The 23812-nt window shown below is 46.3% G+C and overlaps 1 protein-coding gene across 2 annotated transcripts in view; it reads left to right on the forward strand.

Moving 5' to 3' along the window:
* The window catches only part of LIPC (lipase C, hepatic type), a 186019-nt gene that overhangs the window by 132347 nt on the left and 29860 nt on the right, over positions 1-23812 (forward strand). For both annotated transcript variants that reach the window (XM_074393833.1, XM_003928978.4), the window contains one exon: positions 13297-13478. In XM_074393833.1, coding sequence (XP_074249934.1) covers positions 13297-13478 — 182 coding nt within the window. The remainder of the gene's footprint in view (positions 1-13296; positions 13479-23812) is intronic.

The raw sequence follows: 23812 nt of genomic DNA on the forward strand, positions 1-23812 counted from the left end.
AAGCACAGCCCACTCCCCAAACAAGGCAGAGGCAGGGGTGCAAGGCCTTCTGGGAGAGTGCCAGTAGCCCACTCCCATGTACTTCTTTGAAGCCAGTGTTTTGGAGAAAGGCCAAACAGGAGACCTTTGCCTTCCTAGAGGCTTGGACTTTGCCCTGAAGATTCTCAGCACTGACCTTCTGGTCCATCTAATTTGTTTAAATGAAGGTGATCCCAGATACCCTCGACATAAAGAGTTATCCTGTCTGATATTCTGTCTCCTCATCATCTGTTACTGATCAGGTGCAGAAGAACCCTTCAAGGAAGAAGATGTTATAATAACAACATCAATCCCTACTTCTACTACCACCAATGCCACCATGGCCACCTTTATTCATTGAGAACCTGCTATATACCAGGCATTGTGGGAGGTACTTTACACGTTTATCTCATTTACTTACAACCCCATGAGGAAACCATCTGTAAACTTGCCCAGAATTGCGGCTCATTAGTGGCAGAGCCAAGCTTTGGATCCCAGCCTGGTTCCAAAACTCACATTCTTTACCATGGGGCAACTTCTTCTCACAATGATCTGCCACCTTGGGATGATGCAAATTCCCAGGCCTCGCAGCCTGAATGAATCAGCTGCTCTGGGAGTGGCGCCCAGGAGTCTGCATCTCCAGCATGTGAATACATGAGAGGCACTGCTCGCAAATGTAGAAGGCTAGGTCATATATCAGGAAGGCTGTGAGGATGAGGATTTCCTTAGCAGCGGTGTAAGGGCAGAACTCTCGCTGGTGTGTTTTGCAGTCAGACCGTGATCTCCTCATTAGCAGAGAGTGTTAACCTGCAACCTGATTTGGCTCCTTGAGCTGCCTAATTCAGATAGAGCACCCCACAGCTGGAGCACCCTAGCTCATAAAGGCAGGGACTCAGCTAAGTAGGCTCCTGAGCTACCAACTAAGGCCAGCCGATTTCTCCTGCTCAGAACAACCTGGCCAAATGGAAGATGGGAGGCTGAAATCCTCACTCCAAAGAGGGGCCTCCTTTTCTTGGCACAAAGGCACAGCACCAAGCCACATAGCTGAGGCAGCGTGCTACCTAAAGCGGGTGCACAGAATTCACAGAGAGGCACCAAAGAGGCTGGCAAAGACCTTGGTGGGTAAGTACCAACGAGTATCCAGAAGGAACTATGTTAGGTTGAGACAGGAGAAGGAAGAGATCTTAGGCAAGGTTTGAAAGCAAAGGGAAACAGTGCATTGAATGCCAAGCCCTGGACTAGACATTTCACCAAGCCTCATCCGTTCTCACTACCACCCCCACGAGACAGTCTTCCTATTTCCAATGTAGGAGAAGGAAGTTGAAGTCCCTACTGGATAAGCAAGCCTCCCAAGTCACACAGCTAGTAAGTGTTCAACAAACACAGAGCCAATCGGCTCCAAAGCCAGTGCCCGCCCACCCCACTACACTGCCCCTGCCGTTGCTCCCCATGGCAACCTAGAAACTGCTGGCGGACCTGCCTGTGGTCTGAAGTGGGCAGGCAGCAGTCAGCTGGGCCTCCAGATATGGCGGTGAAGGGAGGATATGAGTCCAAAAGCATATCTTAGGGGAATTGTGCACATGCCCGGAAATGGATCATTGTCTCAGAACTTAGATGTATAGAGAAATTGAATTCTGGTCCTGGTTTGCTTTTTTTAGCCAATGTGGCCCTTGGCAGTCACTGAACCCCTCCTTATTTCTTCATGAGGAAATTAATATGCATAGGATAGAAACAGCTGTGCTGCAGATCCCAGAGTCAGGCAAGTCTCAGAGAAGATGAGAAACACCGAGGGTCTCAGGAAAGCTGAAGGGTCCAGGGTGCATGCTGCAGCCATGACCTCAGCCTCTGTGAGTCTAGAGATGACCATACTGACCGCACATAAGCTCATCTTCCCCCGACATTTCATAGTCTTTCCCTCCCATCAGGACCAGCCTTTGATTAAAATTCCCAAGACTGTCTAGGGAGCTGGCGGCACTACCCACCAACGGAGTTCATCTGGCTGCCTTTACACCAGCCACCTTATGGCTGGGTAAGTGCTCTCCTATTCTTCCGCCAACACAACACTCTCCAAACTGTCTGACAGTTGTCTATTTACTTGCCTCTACCATAAGACCATGAGCTTTTTGAAAGCCTGCTCTGTCTTAGTCACTGTTAGATATCACAATATCAGGCACAATCCCTGCCACATAATAGGTGCTTAATAAATGTTTGGTGGATGAATGAATAAAAGAATGAATGGGATCATGATACGCCTTCAGTCTCTAAAAGCATACCCAAGAGCCAGCCCGCTCAGCCCCAGGACCCCACGGGGGGAAGCCGTAGGGAGGTTCAGGGTCTAGATCAGGCCCATTTCCTCATCAGGCAGCCCCCACACCTCTGCCCCAAAGAGCACATCCCACGTGCTTCAGCCCACACTCCTCACCCACAGTTACTGCCTGTCATCCCAGCCACGCAGGAGGCTGAGGCAGGAGAATGACTTGAACTCAAGAAGCAGAGGTTACAGTGCGTTGAGACCACGCCATGCATTCCAGCCTGAGTGACAAGAGCAAAACACCATCGTAAAAAAAAAAAAGAATAACCTTGGGCTGTTTGGCCATGTCAATGCTTGATGCCTTCCTCATGCTGCAAGTGTTTATCTTTGCCCGGATTCCAGCTCCAGGGAGGGCAACATTCTTGCAGAACAGGCAGGCATTCCCAGGTCACCTCTGCTCTCACTCTGACTTTTCTGTTTGCCTGATTAACTCTGGCCTAAAAACACATCTCGGGGGCATAGCTGTCACTCATAATAATTATAAGGTAGATAACTACTGTTAGTCTTATTTCATAGTTGAGACACAGAGAGGTTAAGTAACTAGCCCAAGGTCACACAGCTAATAATTAGCAGAGCTGAGATTTAAGCCAGGCAATCTGGTGCCAGAGCTCAGACGTCTCTTATTTATTTATTTATTTATTTATTGAGACAGGGTCTGGCTCTGTCACCCCAGCTGGAGCGCAGCGGCACAATCACTGCTCACTGCATCCTTGACCTCCCAGGCTCAGGTGATCCTCCCACCTCAACCTCCTACAGGCACGCGCCACCGTCCCCTGCTAGAGCCCAGGCTCCTAACCGCTACACAGCACCGTGTCTTGCCGCGCAGTAACAAGCCACGCTCAGGATGTGGACCCGTCTTGAGTCTCTTCAATCCATGGGTCCAGACCGGAAAGAAAGCAGCCATCTTCTTTTCTCATCTGAGTATAAGGCACCCAGTTCATCTTCTGGCAGCTGACCTGGAGGAGGGAGTGGCCCTCATTTTCCTTTTACAGGCACCAGCACTGCAAATACTAAAGCAGTACCTGTCCGCACCTGCCAGGGCACCCACGATCTTTGTTGCTCGCAGTAACTTCACGAGGTGGTTGGCTCTGGGCTGAGCTAGGACTCGCATATTCCGAGATTCCTTGACTGTGATGTCGAAGGTCCTCCGCCCCTACCCCTGCTTCTATTCCTTGTAAGCTTCACTTGGCAATTCTGTAGTGGTGTCTGATACGAGAATGAAGGATAAGGTCAAATGAAGCTCAAAGCCACGAACTAGATAGTCATGATACATCAAATAAAGTTTTGGAACAAGAACGCAATGGGATTAATTTGCCAATTGAAACAGCACTTGGCAACTTGACTGTAAGCCAAGACTTCTCACGGTGAGAGCAGCTGAGGGGCCTGTGATTGTCCCGCTCCTGGGGAGCGTCCCCCAGCCTAACTGTGGTCAGACGCCAGCATCACAGCCCCCTTAGCTGAGTAAAGATTCTCCTAGAGTAATCTCTGGGAGGGAAGGGCGAAAAAGTCTAGTCTGAAGATGAGACCAGCAGACAGCAATTCTGCCAGATGTTTAAAAGGTAAGGATCACAAGACTCTGCTTTTATTACCCTGGGCACCCCAGTTGTTTGGGGGTATTTCCCATAGGGAAGAGGACACCCCAGTCAACTGGGGTGATTCAAGACCCATTTCCTCTTGTGCCGACCAGGGGCCTTACTTGGAGGCTTCAGCCTTTATGAGGCATGGAAGCCCTCTGAGCTTTACCAGAGATAGGGAGAGTCCCAGAACGGGGCAGGGAAGAGTCAGAAGTTCCATCTTCCAGCATAGTCGAAAGATGCTGGCTTGGATGTCAGGGGAGCCCAGCGTTTCCGCTTCAGCTGCTACCTGGATGCATGGTCTAGGATATGTCAGCTGGCCTTACAGGGTCCCAGTTTCTTCCTCTGTGATATAAGGAAGGCAGTCTAGATCATCACTACCAGTAAGAGGTTTCTGACCTTGGGGAGCAATGGTTCAAGTGGGAGAAGGGCATCGCCCAGCAATTTTCCAACAAATTGTAAAAGATGATATTGCACAAGACAACGGAATGTTGACTTTGTTTGCTTCCCTATGGAATTCTCTTCCAGAGAACTGGAAGTGGAGATCAGTGGTGTTATCTATATCCTTCTTTGATAAGAGAAGGAAAATGAATTATCCCTCAATAAGTACAGGTTGTTTGAAATGCAGGCTGGGGGCTATGATGCTGCCCGGTTTCCAGACCTCTTGTGTTTCTAACCCTCTCACTGGACACCTTGGTCACCACAGGGTAGTCCCCAGGAAACTCTTGGCCATCCCCGGCTTGAAGGAATCTGGGAAGGCCTTCTGGACATGCCAAGTCTCCCTGAGACCCTGCTCCACAAGGACTGGCTTCCTTCCTGACCTGGTCTTTTGGTTCAAAGTCAGTCATGGAGCTATCTCTGCCAACTGACCCCAACCTCCAGAGAATTCAGAAGCAGCCTGTCCTCTCAGGCCTGCAAACCAGGAGCAGCCAGCCCCAGCCGTGACTTGTACAAGTAACTACCACAGAAAGGCTGCTTTCCAGCCTCTGCCGCTTGTCCTAAATCCAGGGCAATGTGGAGAAGCCACATTATTACTTGACTGTAGTGCATTATTCCAACAATAATTTAAAATGTGCACCTGTGTAAACAAGATCACCATCAAGATGTAGGATACTTCCATTTCTCTAAAAGATTCCCTTTTGCCCTTTCCTAGTTAATCCCCAACCCATTCCCTGGGCCCAGGAAATCCCCGATCTGCTTTAGATCCTGACAGTCTTGCTTTTCCAGAATGTCCTATACATGGAATCATATCATTTACAGCCTTTTAAATCTAGCTTCCTTCCCTTAGCACTATGCATTTTAGATGTATCCACGTTCTCACATGTATCAGTAATTTGTTCCTTTTTCCTGCTGAGTAGTATTCCACTGGATGGATATACCACAATTTGTTTATCCATTTACCAGTTGATAGATAGCTGGGTTGTTTCAGGTTTGGGGTTATTATGAATAAAGGTACCATGAACATTGTAAACTTTATGTGGACATATGTTTCCATTTCTCTTGAGTAAACACTTAGGCTTGGAGTTTACTGGGTCCTATAGTAAATGTACATTCACCTCTAAAGAACTTGTCAATCTGTTTCCCAAAGTAAGTATTTTTTGTTCTCACCAGCAATCTATGAGATCTACCAGGTTTTGTCAGTCTTTAATTTTAGCCATTCTAGAGGAAAAGAAGTGATATCCCTTGGTATTTTAAATTTGCATTTTTTTCTCCCGTAACTGAAGATGTTAAGCACCTTTTCTTGTACTTACGTGCCACTCGGGTATCTTCTTTTAAGGGTATCTGTTCAGTTCTCTCACCCCACCTTGAACCTACAAAGGGGGGAATGTGCCCACGACTTTGGAACAGCTTTGGGAAAGTAAGCCCCACTTTCCCCAGACAGGATCCCAGTCCAAATGGAAAGCTTTTCTGAATGGCATATTCTTTCATAACCAGATTTCTTAAAAGAAAAAAAAGTCATTCGGATTCTAGCCAGAAGTGCAGTAGAGTACCAGTTAAAAGTCTAGAAGAAAAACACTTTTTGGCAAGAAAAAAGACTCTAGTTACTTTATTCCCTGTCATCCAAAAAAGAAGAAATTGTGGCCTCAGGCTACAGTGGTATGGTGCAAAAATGGACTTAAAAAAAAAAAAAACAGAATAAGTTAGACAGGAAAATGAGATCAGAGGTAGCTTTCCTCCCATCTCTTATCTCACTTTCTTGTTTGACAACAAAATGGTGAAGAGAAACCGCCACAACAAAGAACAGGTGAAACAAGAATGCAAAAAACGATGGGACGATAGTAGCCTCCAAAAGGTAACAAATTAATTTCGGCAGCTTTAGAACCTAAAGCTGTAAAAGAAATCCACTCAAGACAACTTTAGGAATTTCTTCTGGGTTCAAAACAATATCTTAATGACCTGAAAAATTACCATGGCTTTACAAAGCACTTCATTGACTCCTTAGGGATGAGTTATACCTTGGGTAATTGAGGTTCAATATTATAGTGAAGTGATGCTAGGGTGTCACCGGAGGTGAAGGAAAACACAAACATTAGTAACTATTGAGAAATTTCTGACGTATTTTCAAGAAAATAAGTAAATGGAAGGGTGGGGTGTCCAGGTCAGGGCAAAATTGAAGACTGTGGGAGTGGGAGAAACATTCCTCACCATGGCCTTGGGCAGAATCTGCTTATCTCCAAACGGAGCTCAGCAACAGCTAGGAGCTGAATTCCTAAGGTCCAGCAGCGACTAAATTCCCACACAAATGTTTCCATCCTTCCACAGTGAAAGAAATTCTGAAGTCAACATTGCCCAGCTACAAATCATTGGCCTGACCACAGCAGCCAGGGACAGAGCTGCGGCTACATTTATCACATAGGATTGTTCCACCCTGAGCAGAGGACATAGCCTGGAGGGCTTTCAAGGCAATTATGAAATTTTGGTCTTCCAGAGGACCTGCCAGGTCTGGGAATATTTTCAGCAGTGGATCTTTACAAAGCGAAAGTCCATACACACACACATTAGCAAATTAAATAATGCACGTTGACCGAAACATGAGCATGTCGGGACACAGCAATACCTGAGGCCTCTTTCTTATGCACTTGTGTGCCCAGCACCAGCCAAATACATGGAAAGGACTCAACAAATGCTGAGCTGAGCAACAGCCTCTAGCCCATGCATCATGCGCAGGAGGCAAATCCTGACTCCAACCAGGTCTCCTACAGTAGAACCCCTGGTTCGCTCCCGTGGAAGGTGGCCCACCTCAGTTGCCTGCAGTCACCCATCTGCTGATGTCCTTACCCAAAAGAAAATGTAATAATTTCTTCTTGTATGAATTATCAGGAACCCTCAAACCTAGGAGTTGACTATAAATAGAAAAATCACTTGCTGCAGGAAATAACATTAGAAATGTAATGGCTAGGCCCAGCTTCTCCTTCTGACTAATTTTAAGGATTGTCTTGCTCCCCTAGTAACTTACTGTCATACAGAGGACAACGCCAAGCCTCCCTAGTCCATCAACCCATTTTCCTGGATACAGGGGCTGAATCCCTTAATGGATTTGATCAGTTGCCTCAATTTAATATTCCCCGTCCTAAATCCACAGTATCATCCCCAGATTCTTATCACTGGTGTGACTTTACCTCGTCTGAAGACACGAGAAAAGTTCCAATTTCAGAAGATATGCTTGGAGACTGCGCTGCTTCTAGCTCATCCAACACGGAACCAATTTCTTCACTCCTAACTCTAGCATATCCTTTCCTCACAGCTCATCATAGAGTTGCCAGGTTTAAATGAGTCAATACAAATAAGACTGTTGGAAAACTACCTGGCACAGAGAAAGCATTCAATATATATTAGCTTAAAAAAATGCTGAAGATCGGCTGGGCGCGGTGGCTCACGCCTGTAATCCCAGCACTTTGGGAGGCCGAGGCGGGTGGATCACGAGGTCAAGAGATCGAGACCATCCTGCTCAACATGGTGAAACCCCATCTCTACTAAAAATACAAAAAATTAGCTGGGCATGGTGGCGTGTGCCTGTAGTCCCAGCTACTCAGGAGGCTGAGGCAGGAGAATTGCCTGAACCCAGGAGGCGGAGGTTGTGGTGAGCCGAGATCGCGCCATTGCACTCCAGCCTGGGTAACAAGAGCGAAACTCCATCTAAAAAAAAAAAATGCTGAAGATCAATTTGAAAATATATGTGTATATAAAGAGATATAAATAGGATCATACCTAGGTAAATGATTCTACTTTTAGGAAACTATACTAAGAAAATACTAATAGATTCAGACAAATATTAATACCTAAAGGTTATCGTCAGAGAATTGTTTATCATAAGGCAAAGAAAACCTTGAAACAACATATAAATTTTCAACAATAGTGGAACAAGGAAATAAATTATGCCACTTTTTCCAAGTATGTTTTGAAGAATTTTTGGTGGTATGATAAAATGATAATTATAAATGAAGAAGGATTTAAAACCATTCATGTAACATGATCTCAATTATAGACACTGCAAATAAATATCTATGGAACAAATACCTCCATAAGATTATGAAGACATGTCCTAAATATTGTGTTTAACAATATTTTCAGCATTGTGCAAATTGCCTATATCCAATGAGCATGCCTTAATTCCACAAAAAAGTAAAATTAAATATGAAACCGTTAAACGTCTATTGCAACCCTATGATTTGAAGGGAAAAACAGGCTAAGAACCTAGACTAGGCCACTGGGCAGAGGAAAAAGATAATTCTGAAGTTGAGTCCTCAGTATATGGTGACCCAGTAGAGAAGCAAGACAGGGCATAAGCTTTAAGCTGTCCAGCTTGAGCACAGAGATGAATGATGGTGTTATGAACCACAACAGGAAATGTAGGAAGACAGGAAGAAGAATCGGGTAAGAAGAAGGAAAATACATTTTGTTTGGCCTTGTTGAGTCTGCAGTGCCCAAAGAGTGTCCAGGCAGAGATGCCCAGTCAAGAGCTGGTGATATGCAAAGCTAAAACTTGGGGAAAGAAGCTGCAGTAAATGTATGAGGGTGGGCACGACAGTGAGTCCTCTAAGGCACACGCTTCCCCTAAGATGCCCAAGGTTCTACGTGTTCTACAAATAAGTAACAGACTCTGCTCTGATGGAGACTCAGACCCTTGGGTTCAGGGCTCTATTCATTCCGCCCCTAAATGTGACCTGAAGTGGCCCCTGCCTCCCTCAGCCATAGGGACTGCTGCTCAATTATAGTGAAGAATCTCTCATAGACTTTCTGTGACTTAAATGCTATTCGGTGCTGTGGCTGCTGTTTCATCGAAGATTACAGGGCTTTCAGAGTTAACCACACAAAACTTGCTGTTATATATTTGGTAGGGATGGTTTCAAGACAACACTCCCTCTCTCACCCGGTAACCTCCTTTTGGAACGACACATAGGGAAACCATCTTGGGTTTCAAGACCAGGAAAGAGAGAGCATCTAGCCACCAGGAATGCTATAACTGATCCTACTTCCCTCTTTGATGTGGCCAACAGGAAGCTCAGAAAAAAATCTGTGGCCCGTCTTCAGCAGCCTTGTAGTATCACATAGCGCACATTTTAGGGTGTTAATATTAACATGTCTATCTTTATTGCTGTACTGCCCTTATTTTCTCTCTGTCTCAAGTTCTTCAACTATGAATTTTTGCCAACTACTTCAAGTTAAAAATGTTCTCCATGTCGTGACCACCCATCCTGTTTGTTCCTAACTCTTGAAGTTACACAAAATAATTCTAGTCTATCTTCTCCACACCAGCCCTTCAGCACTCATGTCATCCACCCAATCTTATTTTTATAGGCACCAGAGCCCCACTTTCTTTAACAATGGTTCATAGCTGTGAGCCCTTAAAGAATCTTTCATCCGTCTAGACTTGACAGATGCCTTATCTTCTCTTGATCTCTTCCTTAAAGCCCCTACTCAGGGTATTCCTCCACTGCAATGCAGCAACCATTTTTTTTTTTTTTTTTTTTTTTTGAGACAGAGTCTTGCTCTGTTGCTAGGCTGGAGGGCAGTGCGATCTCAGCTCACTGCAACCTCCGCCTCCCGGGTTCAAGTAGTTCTTCTGCCTCGGCCTCCCAAGTAGCTGGAACTACAGGCGCACACTGCCACACCCAGCTAATTTTTTTTTTTTTTTTTTTTTTTTTTTTTTTGTAGATACAGGGTTTCACTCTGTTACAAAGGCTGGTTTCAAACTCCTGAGCTCAGGCAATCCACCCTCCTCAACCTCCCAAAATGCTAGGATTGCAGATGGGAGCACAGCAACCAGTTTTAATAGCTGGTTTTCATGCTTGCACCACCTCCCCCCACCCCGCATGGGCCTGGGGACTCTGGAAAGTCAGGAACCATGTGCCCTCTTTGCCTCCAGCTAGTACGCAGCCAGGGCCTGGGGCATAATACATGCATAATAAATGTTTGTTGAAGAAGTGAATAAATGAATGAGCACATACTTGTATACAGTATACACAACTTCCTCGCTCATACATGTTAAAGAGAGCTAAAGCCCCCCAGGATGGGAGAAGAGAGAGGGCCTGCTCGGCTCAGTTGTTCGTGGGCTTTCCATCTGACAACTCTTTTTCCATGGTCTCTCCTGAAAAGCCTCAAAGCCTCAGGCACCTGGGCGGGAGCTTATTTCACAGCTAAATCCAGAGTAAATATACACAAGACAGAATTGGTCCTATGAGGACAACTGGGGTGAATTTCCACAGAAAGAAAGGATTTCACTGATCAGAAATGCAAGATGCTAGATGCTCCAATTGGTACTTATTCTAACAACACTCTCTTCTATACATGTTAATTACATGCCAGGCATTGTTCTGAGCTTTTTACAAACATCTTATTTCTCATAACAATCTCACGAGATAGGCACTATTTTTATCCCTATTTTATTTTCATATGATCCTCTTAACATTTGAGGCAGCTGTCCTAAAACGAAGAAAGGTAGAGTGTTTCTGTCTCCGAATGAAAGAAAATGAGCTACATTAGGTCCAATGTACAAATGGCTGAAGATTGAACGCCAGCCTTTGATCTGAGGTCTGGATCCAGCAGGACACCTCACCGCTCCCTAACATTTGTTGAGCAACCACCACTATTGTGCCCAGTGCTATTGTCCACGAGTTCACAGACAGGTGGAGGAAGCACACACCCGGACAAATAAATCACCCAGCTGCAGGGCAAGTACATCAGGACCAGGGAGGCAGCACAGGGCTGAGAGCAAGGACTAATTATCTCTGACTAGATGACAAGACTTCTTGGAGACCGTGAAGTTTCCATTCTATTTTAATGAATGGAGCAGCAGAAACACAGCAGGAGGTGAGGTGCAAAGATCCCGGCATCCAAAAGGGCATTTGGGAACTGTTGGTAGCAGGAGTTGGAAAAGAGGAGGAGGTAGGGGATGAGGGATCATCATTCAGGTGATGGCCTTGGCTGCAATACCAAGAAGCTGAAAGTCACTAACGGGTATAGTCATTTCTGTTCTAGACTCTTTGAGCACCTGTGTGCAGGAGGACGGAGAGGCCAAAGAGAGAAGGACCAGTTAGGGGCTGCTGCAATAAACCAGGCAAGATACAGAGGCACAGGAACTAAGGCGCAGGATTCTAGGGATGCTTAGGAAGCACGAAGCTTTGGACTAATCGAGAGGTTGGCACAGCAGTGCGAGGTGACACCCCGGCTTCCGACTTAGACAGTCAGGAGGGTACCCAGTGAAATCGAAAGGCTAGGTTGGAAGCAGGCTTCCAGGAGCAAGGGCAAGCTGAGACCCTCTATAAGCTCGGAAAAGCCGAACAGGGCAGCAGAAATGTTCTTCATTATCTCAGAAAAGTTATTCAAATTCTTGCTCATATCTCCATTTAATAAAATACGATGCATTTCATTCTGTCCTCATGGTGAAAAATCATTGCCCTTTGCTGAGAATTAATAACCTTTTGAATTAATACCCTTTGGGTAGGAAAACTGGTTTCATTAACACCTCCCCTTGGACTTTGTAACTTCATCTCTTGGTCCTGCTGTCCCCTGAAACCAAAAGCCCAAGACTTATTATTCAAGAAGTCTGAATGATTTTGTGCTCAGAAAGAAAGATCGGGGTCCTTAGTAATTGGGCTGAATTGAGTTCACGCACCAAAAATGCCAGAGTGGCCTTGTGTCAGCCCCTCAGCCACAGGAGAGCCCACCTTCTATCAGAAGGAAGGGATGAGAGCTTCCTCTCTCAGCTCTTGGCCTGATCCTTAATCTTGGCAGAAAAGATGCGCCCATCTTGACATGCCACCCCATGGAAATGCGCCACCGCCTCAGGCTCTGCCGGGCATCTTTGCAGAGTTGTCTGTCTCTCGTCCAGCACTACAGACAGGACAGCTGTTGGGCTGCCTGACAGAGTTGGATGACCACCCACCCCCACTCCAAAGTGGGTCATGGTGAGCCTCCCCCAGAACAGAGGGTGTAAGACCCTTCAAACAATCTTCCCCTCCTTTTCTACCTCCCACGGCCTTGGAAAGCCTCCGAATGGATATTCTCTAATGCTTTAGCAGCAGCCTGGCATCTGGAGCAGTAAGCCCAGAAGACCCTTCAGCATCCCGGGGCCCTCCATGCACTGGCCTGCCTGGCCTTGTCTCCTGCCTCTTTATGTAAGCGAGGTTGCATGCCTCTGAGCCTTGACTCGTGTTGCTCCCTCAGCCATCCCTCACCCCCACAACAACACACACACACACACACACGCACACGCACACACTCAATCATCCTGCAAGGCCAGGGTCAACATCTCATTCCCTGAAAAGCCCTCCCTGAATGCCACACCCTCCCTCAGGCAGCATCCACGACTCCCTTTGTGATTCCCCCAATCCCGCCCCACCCTCAACTCTGTACCTTGTCCCTGCAAGGCTTACCTGATATAATGTGTCTGCAAGTGAGGACAAGTTGAGTCACAGGAGCTAATAAATAGTGTCATCCAATTAAGACACTCTATTCACTGTCTCCCTACGTAGGGATGCAGGGATGAAATTGGAGACAGCGAGATCTGGGTTCAAATCTCCTCTCTCTCAGTTTTTGGCAGTGTGATTTGGGGTGAGGTACTTGTCCACCAAGCCTCCAAAACTGCTTTACCTGTATTCCTTCTGACCTGGAGGGAGACTCTAGTGCCTGATTGGCTGGTCACTGGGATGACAAGATAGAGGATCTCATGGTCTCCACCTCTGTGTTGGGTCCTCCTAGGCCATCCTCCATCACTTGGCCATTCCACTGGAAACAGTCTTTGGGACTCCCCAGATCTGTGGCTCACTCTCATCTCCAGCGTCTCCCAGTAACCCCGCTGGCTTACGCTTGCAGAAGCAGCCTTTGAGAAGACAGAGGGCTGCACGTGGACCAGATGCCAAGCCAAGCACTGTCCCCGATCTTATATTCCAGAGCCAGTTGGAAGAACTCGAGCTGTTGAAACAAACAGAACACTGCATGAGACAAAGACCAGATTCCTGCTCTTTCGAGAAACCAGTCGGGGCTGTCAGATTCAAATCAATCGTCTAGACAGGTTACAGGAGTGCGGCTTCAACTCCTCCCTGCCTCTGGTGATGATAATCCACGGGTGGTCGGTAGGAAATGCTGACATGCCTTTTTTCTCTCTGCTTTCACATTTTCTTTTCTTCTTTCTAGTGCGTTCAATGTTCATAAAAAGATAGGGAGCTGGTGATAACTCCATGCATAATGTTTATAAAACGCATTCTAATTTTCCAAGTGCTTCCCCATGCATTATGTCATTGATTATCTCAATTCCATGAGAAAGCAGGGTGAGAAAATAGAATTATCTCCATGTTTCAGACAGAATGTGGCTCAAAGAGGCCACAGCTCATTAGGACCCACAAGGGATTGTAGTCCGTGTAGGAGGAAGCCTCCCTCCTGAATCTCCATGTTACATGGCGGGACCTAGGAAGCCGGAAGAATGGACTCCCAATGAAATGCAGTATCACTAAGGTTTAAGTTCTACTGCAAATAACAGAGATTCAAATTAGCTGTGGTTCAAATAAAACAGAAATTTATTTTCATTTTGCAAAATATTCCAAAGATATATGTATCCGAAAAACTGGCTAGACAGCTTCGGTCAACAAAGTTCTCCAGGCAATGCCTCCTTCCAGCTCACTGCTCTGCTATCTTGGGATGTGACCCTCATCCTCATAGTCCAAGATGGCAGCTGGAGCACTAGCCATCACATCTTTACTCCAGGAAGCACAATGTAGTAAAAGATGTATGCAAACAGGTCAAAAGCAAGGTTTTTACAAAGAGCCTTATTGAGATATAATTTACAAAGCATACACGTACAATTCAATGGCTTTTGGTATAAAAGAGTGTTTTTTAGGTATCCCAGAGCCTCTGTGAAAATCTCCCAGTTATACCCATTGACCATACCTAAGTGGAAAGGTGGCTGAAAAGTATAGGCTCTTAAAGAAAATATAGCCTTTTAGTGATACTAAAATTTATACTACCATGGAAGAAGGAGAGGAAGGCTATTGTCGGCAAGGGGTGAAGTCACACTCTGTGAGGACTTGTCTCCAAGAGGAAATCCTGCCTCCCCAGTTTCCAGCCCACCCATGATTTCAAGCATGGTTCACAGTTTGAACCCTCCAGAGAGGTGGGTGTCTATTTCATGACTTAGAAACCTTTCCCTGCCATCTATTTGGAAAGTACTCTGGAAACCCCCATCTCATCCACCTTGGAGAGTAAAAGGAGCCCTTCCATCACCTGCCTCCCTCACCTCCCCCTGCCTCCCTCACCTCCCCCTGCCTCCTTCACCTCCCCCTGCCTCCCTCACCTCCCCCTGCCTCCCACATGATGTTCCAGCAACATCCAACTGCTTAGATTAATGGCTTCCTCCATACCATGTGCCTGTCTTCTCTCTCCTTGGTCTTGGCTCAGTCTGACCCTCTGCCTAGAGTCGTCTTTCTCCTCTTTTCCTGATTAACTCCCACTTTTCCTGTAAGACACAACCCCAAACAGGTCCTCCTGCAAGCCATTGCTGCCATCACCCTAGCACTCCTGCGGGGACTTGGAGCATCACCGGGAGGCCCCTGCGGCCCTGAGCACTCTCCAGCTCTGCTCCGCAGCTCGGCTTTCTAATTGTCTGCGTTTCTCTGCTCCGCGAGGCTGCAAGCTTCTTCCTGGGAAGGACTCTGTCCTCTTCCTGTCTGATTGACCACTGAGGGCCGGTATCCACCATGTAGTCAGTGCTCCAAAACGTTTGCCAACTGAATTAAAGATCAAATGAATCAGTCTTGTTCATAAATGCAAGATGAAGACCAGATGAGCCTCTTAACAGGATCCTCTTACCAAAATACACTCTTCATCATCAAAATTCTGTCCAACCCACTAGATGTCTCCTCCTCCTGGTACTACTACTATTAGTAACAACAATGGCTTCAGCAACTACCCTTTCCTCAGGCTTTACTGTATTCCAGACACTGTTCTAAGCACTTTACATCCCATCGTCTAGCCCTCACCTCAGGCTGCCTAGTCCTCACCAACTATTGACTAGTCCTCACCCACTATTGTCTAGTCCTCACCCCCTACTGATTAGCCCAAACCTCCTATTGTCTAGTCCTCCCCTCCTATTATATATTTCTCACCCCCTATTGCCCAGCTCCCACCCCCGATTGTCTAGTCCTCCCTTCCTATAGTCTAGTTCTCCCCTCCTATTGTATAGTTTTCATCGCCTATTGTCTAGTTCTCCCCTCTGATTGTCTAGTTCTCCCCACTTATTGCCTAGTTCTCACCCCCGATTGTCTAGTTCTCCACTGCTATGGTCTAGTTCTCCCCTCCTGTTGTCTAGTTCTCCCCTCCTATTGTCCAGTTCTCACCCACTATTGTCTAGTTCTCACCTCCTACTGTCTATTTCTCCCCTCTTATTATCTACCTCTCACCCACGATTGTCTAATTCTCACCCACGATTGTCTTGTTCTCCGCTTCTGTTGTCTAGTTCTCACTCCTGATAGTCTAGTTCTCCCCTTCTATTGTCTAGTCCTCCCCTCCTATTGTCTAGTCCTCACCTCTTATTGTCTAGTCCTCCCATCCTATTGTCCAGTTCTCACCCACTATTGTCTAGTTCTCACCTCCTGTTGTCTAGTTCTCCCCTCCTATTGTCTAGTTCTCCCCTCCTATTTTCTAGTTCTCACCTCCTATTTTCTAGTTCTCCCCTCCTTTTGTCTAGTTCTCCAATCCTATTGTCTATTTCTCCCCTCCTATGGTCTAGTTCTCCCCTCCTATTGTCTAGTCCTCCCCTCCTATTGTCTAGTCCTCACATCCTATTGTCTAGTTCTCCACTCCTATTGTCTAGTTCTCCCCTCCTGTTGTCTAGTTCTCCCCTCCTATGGTCTAGTTCTCCCCTCCTATTGTCTAGTTCTCCCCTCCTATTGTCTAGTTCTCACCCCTATTGTCTAGTTCTCCCCTCCTATTGTCTATTCTCACCCACTATTGTCTAGTTCTCCGCTCCTATTGTTTAGTTCTCACCCCCTATTGTCTAGTTCTCCAATCCTATTGTCTATTTCTCCCCTCCTATTGTCTAGTTCTCCCCTCCTATTGTCTATTTCTCCCCTCCTATTGTCTAGTTCTCCCCTCCTATTGTCTAGTCCTCCCCTCCTATTGTCTAGTTCTCCCATCCTATTGTCTAGTAGTCCCCTCCTATTGTCTAGTCCTCACCTCCTATTGTCTAGTTTTCCCCTCCGATTGTGTAGTTCTCACCCCCTATTGTGTAGTTCTCCCCTCCTATTGTCTATTTCTCCCCTCCTAATGTCTAGTTCACCCCTCCGATTGTCTAGTTCTCCCCTCCTATTGTCTAGTTCTCCCCTCCTATTGTCTATTCTCACCCACTATTGTCTAGTTCTCCCCTCCTATTGTCTAGTCCTCCTCTCCTATGGTCTAGTACTCACCTTTTATTGTCTATTCCTCACATCCTATTGTCTAGTTCTCCACTCCTATTGTCTAGTTATCCACTCCTATTGTCTAGTCCTCACCTCCTATTGTCTAGTTCTCCCATCCTTTTGTCTAGTAGTCCCCTCCTATTGTCTAGTCCTCACCTCCTATTGTCTAGTTTTCCCCTCCGATTGTGTAGTTCTCACCCCCTATTGTGTAGTTCTCCCCTCCTATTGTCTAGTTCTCCCCTCCTGTTGTCTAGTTCTCCCCTCCTATTGTCTAGCTCTCCCATCCTATTGTCTAGTTCTCCCCTCCTATTGTCTAGTTCTCACCCCTATTGTCTAGTTCTCCCCTCCTATTGTCTAGTTCTCACCCACTATAGTCTACTTCTCGGCTCCAATTGTCTACTTCTCCCCTCCTATTGTCTAGTTCTCACCTCCTATTGTCTAGTTCTCCCCTCTTATTGTCTACCTCTCACCCACGATTGTCTAGCTCTCACCCACAATTGTCTAGTTCTCACTCCCGATTGGCTTGTTCTCTGCTTCTATTGTCTAGTTCTCACCCCCAATTGTTTAGTTCTCCCTTTCTATTGTCTAGTCCTCCCCTCCTATTGTCTAGTCTTCAACTCTTGTTGTCTATTCCTCCAATCCTATTGTCTAGTTCTCCACTCCTATTGTCTAGTCCTCACCTCCTATTGTCTAGTTCTCCCCTCCTATTGTCTAGTTCTCCCCTCCTATTGTCTAGTTCTCACCCCTATTGTTTAGTCCACCCCTCCTATTGTCTAGTTCTCCCCTCCCATTGTCTAGTTCTCCCCTCCTATTGTCTATTTCTCCAATCCTATTGTCTATTTCTCCCCACCTATTGTCTAGTTCTCCCCTACTATTGTCTAGTCCTCCCCTCCTATTGTCTAGTCCTTACCTCTTATTGTCTAGTCCTCCCATCCTATTGTCTAGTTCTCCCCTCCTATTGTCTAGTCCTCACCTCCTATTGTCTAGTTCTCCCCTCCTATTGTCTAGTCCTCACCTCCTATTGTCTAGTTCTCACCTCCTATTGTTTAGTCCACCCCTCCTATTGTCTAGTTCTCCCCTCCCATTGTCTAGTTCTCACCTCCTATTGTCTAGTTCTTTCCTCCTATTGTCCAGTTCTCACCCACTATTGTCTAGTTCTCACCTCCTACTGTCTATTTCTCCCCTCTTATTATCTACCTCTCACCCACTATTGTCTAATTCTCACCCACGATTGTCTAGTTCTCACCCCCAATTGTCTTGTTCTCCGCTTCTGTTGTCTAGTTCTCATTCCTTATAGTCTAGTTCTCCCCTTCTATTGTCTAGTTCTCCCCTCCTATTGTCTAGTTCTCACCTGTGATTGTCTAGCTCTCCCCTCCTATTTTCTAGTTCTTCACTCCTATTATCTAGTTCTCCCCTCCTATTGTCTAGTCCTCACCTCCTATTGTCTAGTCCTCACCTCCTATTGTTTAGTCCACCCCTCCTATTGTCTAGTTCTCCCCTCCCATTGTCTAGTTCTCACCTCCTATTGTCTAGTTCTTTCCTCCTATTGACTAGTTCTCCCCTTCTATTGTCTATTTCTCCAATCCTATTGTCTATTTCTCCCCACCTATTGTCTAATTCTCCCCTCGTATTGTCTAGTCCTCCCCTCCTATTGTCTAGTCCTCACCTTATTGTCTAGTCCTCCCATCCTATTGTCTAGTTCTCCACTCCTATTGTCTAGTTCTCCACTCCTATTGTCTAGTCCTCACCTCCTATTGTCTAGTTCTCCCCTCCTATTGTCTAGTCCTCACCTCCTATTATCTAGTTCTCCCCTCCGATTGTGTAGTTCTCACCCCCTATTGTCTAGTTCTCCCCTCCTATTGTCTAGTTCTCCCCTCCTGTTGTCTAGTTCTCCCTTCCTGTTATCTAGTTCTCCCCTCCTGTTGTCTAGTTCTCCTCTCCTATGGTCTAGTTCTCCCCTCCTGTTGTCTAGTTCTCCCCTTCTATGGTCTAGTTCTCCCCTCCTGTTGTCTAGTTCTCCCCTCCTGTTGTCTAGTCCTCCCATCCTATGGTCTAGTTCTCCCCTCCTATTGTCTACTTCTCCCCTCCTATTGTCTAGTCCTCCCATCCTATGGTCTAGTTCTCCCCTCCTATTGTCTACTTCTCCCGTCCTGTTGTCTAGTTCTCACCCGCTATTGTCTAGTTCCCCCTCCTATTGTCTAGTTCTCAGCTCCTACTGTCTATTTCTCCCCTCTTATTGTCTACCTCTAACCCACGATTGTCTAGTTCTCACCCACGATTGTCTAGTTCTCCCCTCCTATTGTCTAGCTCTCCCCTCCTATTGTCTAGTTCTTCACTCCTATTGTCTAGTTCTCCTCTCCTATTGTCTAGTCCTCCCCTCCTACTGTCTAGTCCTCACCTCCTATTGTTTAGTCAGCCCCTCCTATTGTCTAGTTCTCCCCTCCTATTGTCTAGTTCTCACCTCCTATTTTCTAGTTCTTTCCTCCTATTGTCTAGTTCTCCCCTCCTTTTGTCTAGTTCTCCCTTCCTATTGTCTAGTTCTCCCCTCCTATTGTCTAGTTCTCCAATCCTATTGTCTATTTCTCCCCTCCTATTGTCTAGTTCTCCCCTCCTATTGTCTAGTCCTCCACTCCTATTGTCTAGTCCTCACCTCTTATTGTCTAGTCCTCACATCCTATTGTCTAGTTCTCCACTCCTATTGTCTAGTTATCCACTCCTATTGTCTAGTCCTCACCTCCTATTGTCTAGTTCTCCCCTCCTATTGTCTAGTTCTCACCCCCTATTGTCTAGTTCTCCCCTCCTATTGTCTAGTTCTCCCCTCCTGTTGTCTAGTTCTCCCCTCCTATTGTCTAGTTCTCCACTCCTGTTGTCTAGTTCTCCCCTCCTGTTGTCTAGTTCTCCCCTCCTATGGTCTAGTTCTCCCTTCCTGTTGTCTAGTTCTCCCCTCCTATTGTCTAGTTCTCCCCTCCTATTGTCTAGTTCTCACCCCTATTGTCTAGTTCTCCCCTCATATTGTCTAGTTCTCACCCACTATAGTCTACTTCTCTGCTCCAATTGTCTACTTCTCCCCTCCTATTGTCTAGTTCTCACCTCCTATTGTCTAGTTCTCCCCTCTTATTGTCTACCTCTCACCCACGATTGTCTAGTTCTCACTCACAATTGTCTAGTTCTCACTCCCGATTGGCTTGTTTTCCGCTTCTATTATCTAGTTCTCACCCCCAATTGTCTAGTTCTCCCCTTCTATTGTCTAGTTCTCCCCTCCTATTGTCTAGTACTCCCCTCCTATTGTCTAGTCCTCAACTCTTGTTGTCTAGTCCTCCCATCCTATTGTCTAGTTCTCCACTCCTATTCTCTAGTCCTCACCTCCTATTGTCTAGTTCTCCCCTCCTATTGTCTAGTTCTGCCCTCCTATTGTCTAGTCCTCACCTCCTATTGTCTAGTTCTCCCCTCCTATTGTGTAGTCCTCACCTCCTATTGTCTAGTTCTCCCCTCCTATTGTCTAGTTCTCCCTTCCGATTGTCTAGTTCTCCCCTCCTATTGTCTAGTTCTCCCCTCCTATTGTCTAGTTCTCACCTCCTATTGTCTAGTTCTCCCCTCCTATTGTCTATTCTCACCCACTATTGTCTAGTTCTCCACTCCTGTTGTTTAGTTCTCACCTCCTATTGTCTAGTTCTCCCTTCCTAATGTCTAGTTCTCCCCTCCTGTTGTCTAGTTCTCCCCTCTTATTGTCTAGTTCTCACCCACTATTGTCTAGTTCTCCACTCCTGTTGTTTAGTTCTCACCTCCTATTGTCTAGTTCTCCCTTCCTAATGTCTAGTTCTCCCCTCCTGTTGTCTAGTTCTCCCCTTTTATTGTCCAGTTCTCACCCACTATTGTCTAATTCTCCCCTCTTATTGTCTAGTTCTCACCCACTATTGTCTAGTTCTCACCTCCTACTGTCTATTTCTCCCCTCTTATTGTCTACCTCTCACCCACGATTGTCTAGTTCTCACCCACGATTGTCTAGTTCTCACCCCCGATTGTCTTGTTCTCTGCTTCTGTCGTCTAGTTCTCACCCCCGATTGTCTAGTTCTCCCCTTCTATTGTCTAGTTTTCCCCTCCTATTGTCTAGTTCTCACCTGCGATTGTCTAGCTCTCCCCTCCTATTTTCTAGTTCTCCACTCCTATTGTCTAGTTCTCCCCTCCTATTGTCTAGTTCTTCACTCCCAGTGTCTAGTTATCCTCTCCTATTGTCTAGTCCTCCCCTGCTATTGTCTAGTCCTCACCTCCTATTGTTTAGTCCGCCCCTCCTATTGTCTAGTTCTCCCCTCCTATTGTCTAGTTCTCCCCTCCTATTGTCTAGTTCTTTCCTCCTATTGTCTAGTTCTCCCCTCCTATTGTCTAGTTCTCCACTCCTATTGTCTAGTTCTCCCCTCCTATTGTCTAGTCCTCACCTCCTGTTGTCTAGTTCTCCCATCCTATTGTCTAGTAGTCCCCTCCTATTGTCTAGTCCTCACCTCCTATTGTCTAGTTTTCCCCTCCGATTGTGTAGTTCTCACCCCCTATTGTCTAGTTCTCCCCTCCTATTGTCTAGTTCTCCCCTCCTTTGTCTAGTTCTCCCCTCCTGTTGTCTAGTTCTCCCCTCCTGTTGTCTAGTTCTCCCCTCCTATGGTCTAGTTCTCCCCTCCTGTTGTCTAGTTCTCCCCTCCTATGGTCTAGTTCTCCCATCCTATTGTCTAGTTCTCCCCTCCTATTGTCTAGTTCTCACCCCTATTGTCTAGTTCTCCCCTCCTATTGTCTAGTTCTCACCTCCTATTGTCTAGTTCTCCCCTCTTATTGTCTACCTCTCACCCACGATTGTCTAGCTCTCACCCACAATTGTCTAGTTCTCACTCCCGATTGGCTTGTTCTCCGCTTCTATTGTCTAGTTCTCCCCTCCTATTGTGTAGTCCTCACCTCCTATTGTCTAGTTCACCCCTCCGATTGTCTAGTTCTCCCCTCCTATTGTCTAGTTCTCGCCCCTATTGTCTAGTTCTCCCCTCCTATTGTCTAGTTCTCCCCTCCTATTGTCTATTCTCACCCACTGTTGTCTAGTTCTCCGCTCCTATTGTTTAGTTCTCACCCCCTATTGTCTAGTTCTCCCCTCCTAATGTCTAGTTCTCCCCTCCTGTTGTCTAGTTCTCCCCTCCTAATGTCTAGTTCTCCCCTCCTGTTGTCTAGTTCTCCCCTCCTATTGTCTAGTTCTCCCCTCCTGTTGTCTAGTTCTCCCCTCCTATTGTCTAGTTCTCCCCTCCTGTTGTCTAGTTCTCCCCTCCTATTGTCTAGTTCTCCCCTCCTGTTGTCTAGTTCTCCCCTCCTATTGTCTAGTTCTCTCAACCTATTGTCTAGTTCTCCCCTCCTATTGTCTAGTTCTCACCCTATTGTCTAGTTCTCCCCTCCTATTGTCTAGTTCTCATCCACTATTTTCTAGTTCTCCCCTCTGATTGTCTAGCTCTCACACCTATTGTCTACTTCTCCCCTCCTATTGTCTAGTTCTCACCCCCATTATCTAGTTCTCCCCTCCTATTGTCTAGTTCTCCCCTCTTATTGTCTAGTTCTCACCTCCTATTGTCTAGTTCTCACCTCCTATTGTCTATATATCCCCTCTTATTGTCTACCTCTCACCCACGATTGTCTAGTTCTCACCCCCGATTGTCTTGTTCTCCGCTTCTATTGTCTATTTCTCACCCCCGATTGTGTAGTTCTACCCTTCTATTGTCTAGTTCTCCCCTCCTACTGTCTAGTTTTCACCCACGATTGTCAAGTTCTCCCCTCCTACTGTGTAGTTCTCACCTCCTATTGTCTAGTTCTTCCCTCCTATTGTCTAATTCTCTCCTCCTATTGTCTAGTCCTCCCCTCCTGTTGTCTAGTCCTCACCTCTTATTGTCTAGTCCTCCCCTCCTATTGTCTAGTTCTCCCCTCCTATTGTCTAGTTCTCACCCTCTGTTGTCTAGTTTTCCCCTCTTATTATCTAGTTCTCCCCTCTTATAGTCTAGCTCTGACCCACAATTGTCTAGTTCTCACCCCCGATTGTCTAGTTTTCCCCCCCTATTGTCTAGTTCTCACCCCCTATTGTCTAGTTCTCCTCTCCTATTGTCTAGTTCTCCCCTACTAGTGTCTAGTCCTCCACTCCTTTTGTCGAGTTCTCCCCTCCTATAGTCTAGTTCTCACCCCCGATTGTCTACTTCTCACCTCCTATTGTCTAGTCCTCCCCACCTATTGTGTCGTTCTCAATTCCTATTTTCTAGTTCTCCCCTCCTATTGTCTAGTTCTCATCCCCCATTTTCTTGGTCTCCCCTCCTATTCTCTAGCTCTCACCTCCTATTGTCTAACCCTCACCCCCTATTTTCTAGTTCTCACTTCCTTTTGTCTAGCCCTCACCAGGTATTGTCTAGCTCTCACCACCTATTGCCTAGTTCTCACCCACTATTGTCTAGTTCTCCCCTCCTATTGTCTAGTTCTCACCCCCATTGTCTAGTTCTCACCTCCTACTGTCTAGTTCTCACCTACTATTTGTCTAGCCCTCTCCCGCTATTGTCTAGTTCTCACTTCCTATTGTATAGTTCTCCCCACTATTGTCTAGTTCTCACCTCCTATTGCCTACTTCTCCCTCCTATTGTGTAGTTCTCACCCCCTATTGTCTAGTTCTCCCCCCTATAGTCTAGTTCTCACCCCCTATTGTCTAGTTCTCACCCCCAATTGTCTATTTCTCACCCTCTATTGTCTAGTTCTCCCCTCCTTTTGTCTCGTTCTCCCCTCCTATTGTCTAGTTCTCACCAATGATTGTCTAGTTCTCACCCATGATTGTCTAGTCCTCCTCTCCTATTGTCTAGTTCTCCCCTCGTATTGTCTAGTTCTCCCCTCTTATTGTCCAGCTCTCACCCCATATTGTCTAGTTCTCCCCTCCTATTGTCTAGTTCTCACCCACGATTGTCTAGTTCTTAACCCCGATTGTCTAGTTCTCCCTCCTATTGTCTAGATCTCCCCTCCTTTTGTCTAGT

Source organism: Saimiri boliviensis, chromosome 2 (genome assembly GCF_048565385.1).
Source record: "Saimiri boliviensis isolate mSaiBol1 chromosome 2, mSaiBol1.pri, whole genome shotgun sequence".
NCBI lineage: Eukaryota > Metazoa > Chordata > Mammalia > Primates > Cebidae > Saimiri > Saimiri boliviensis.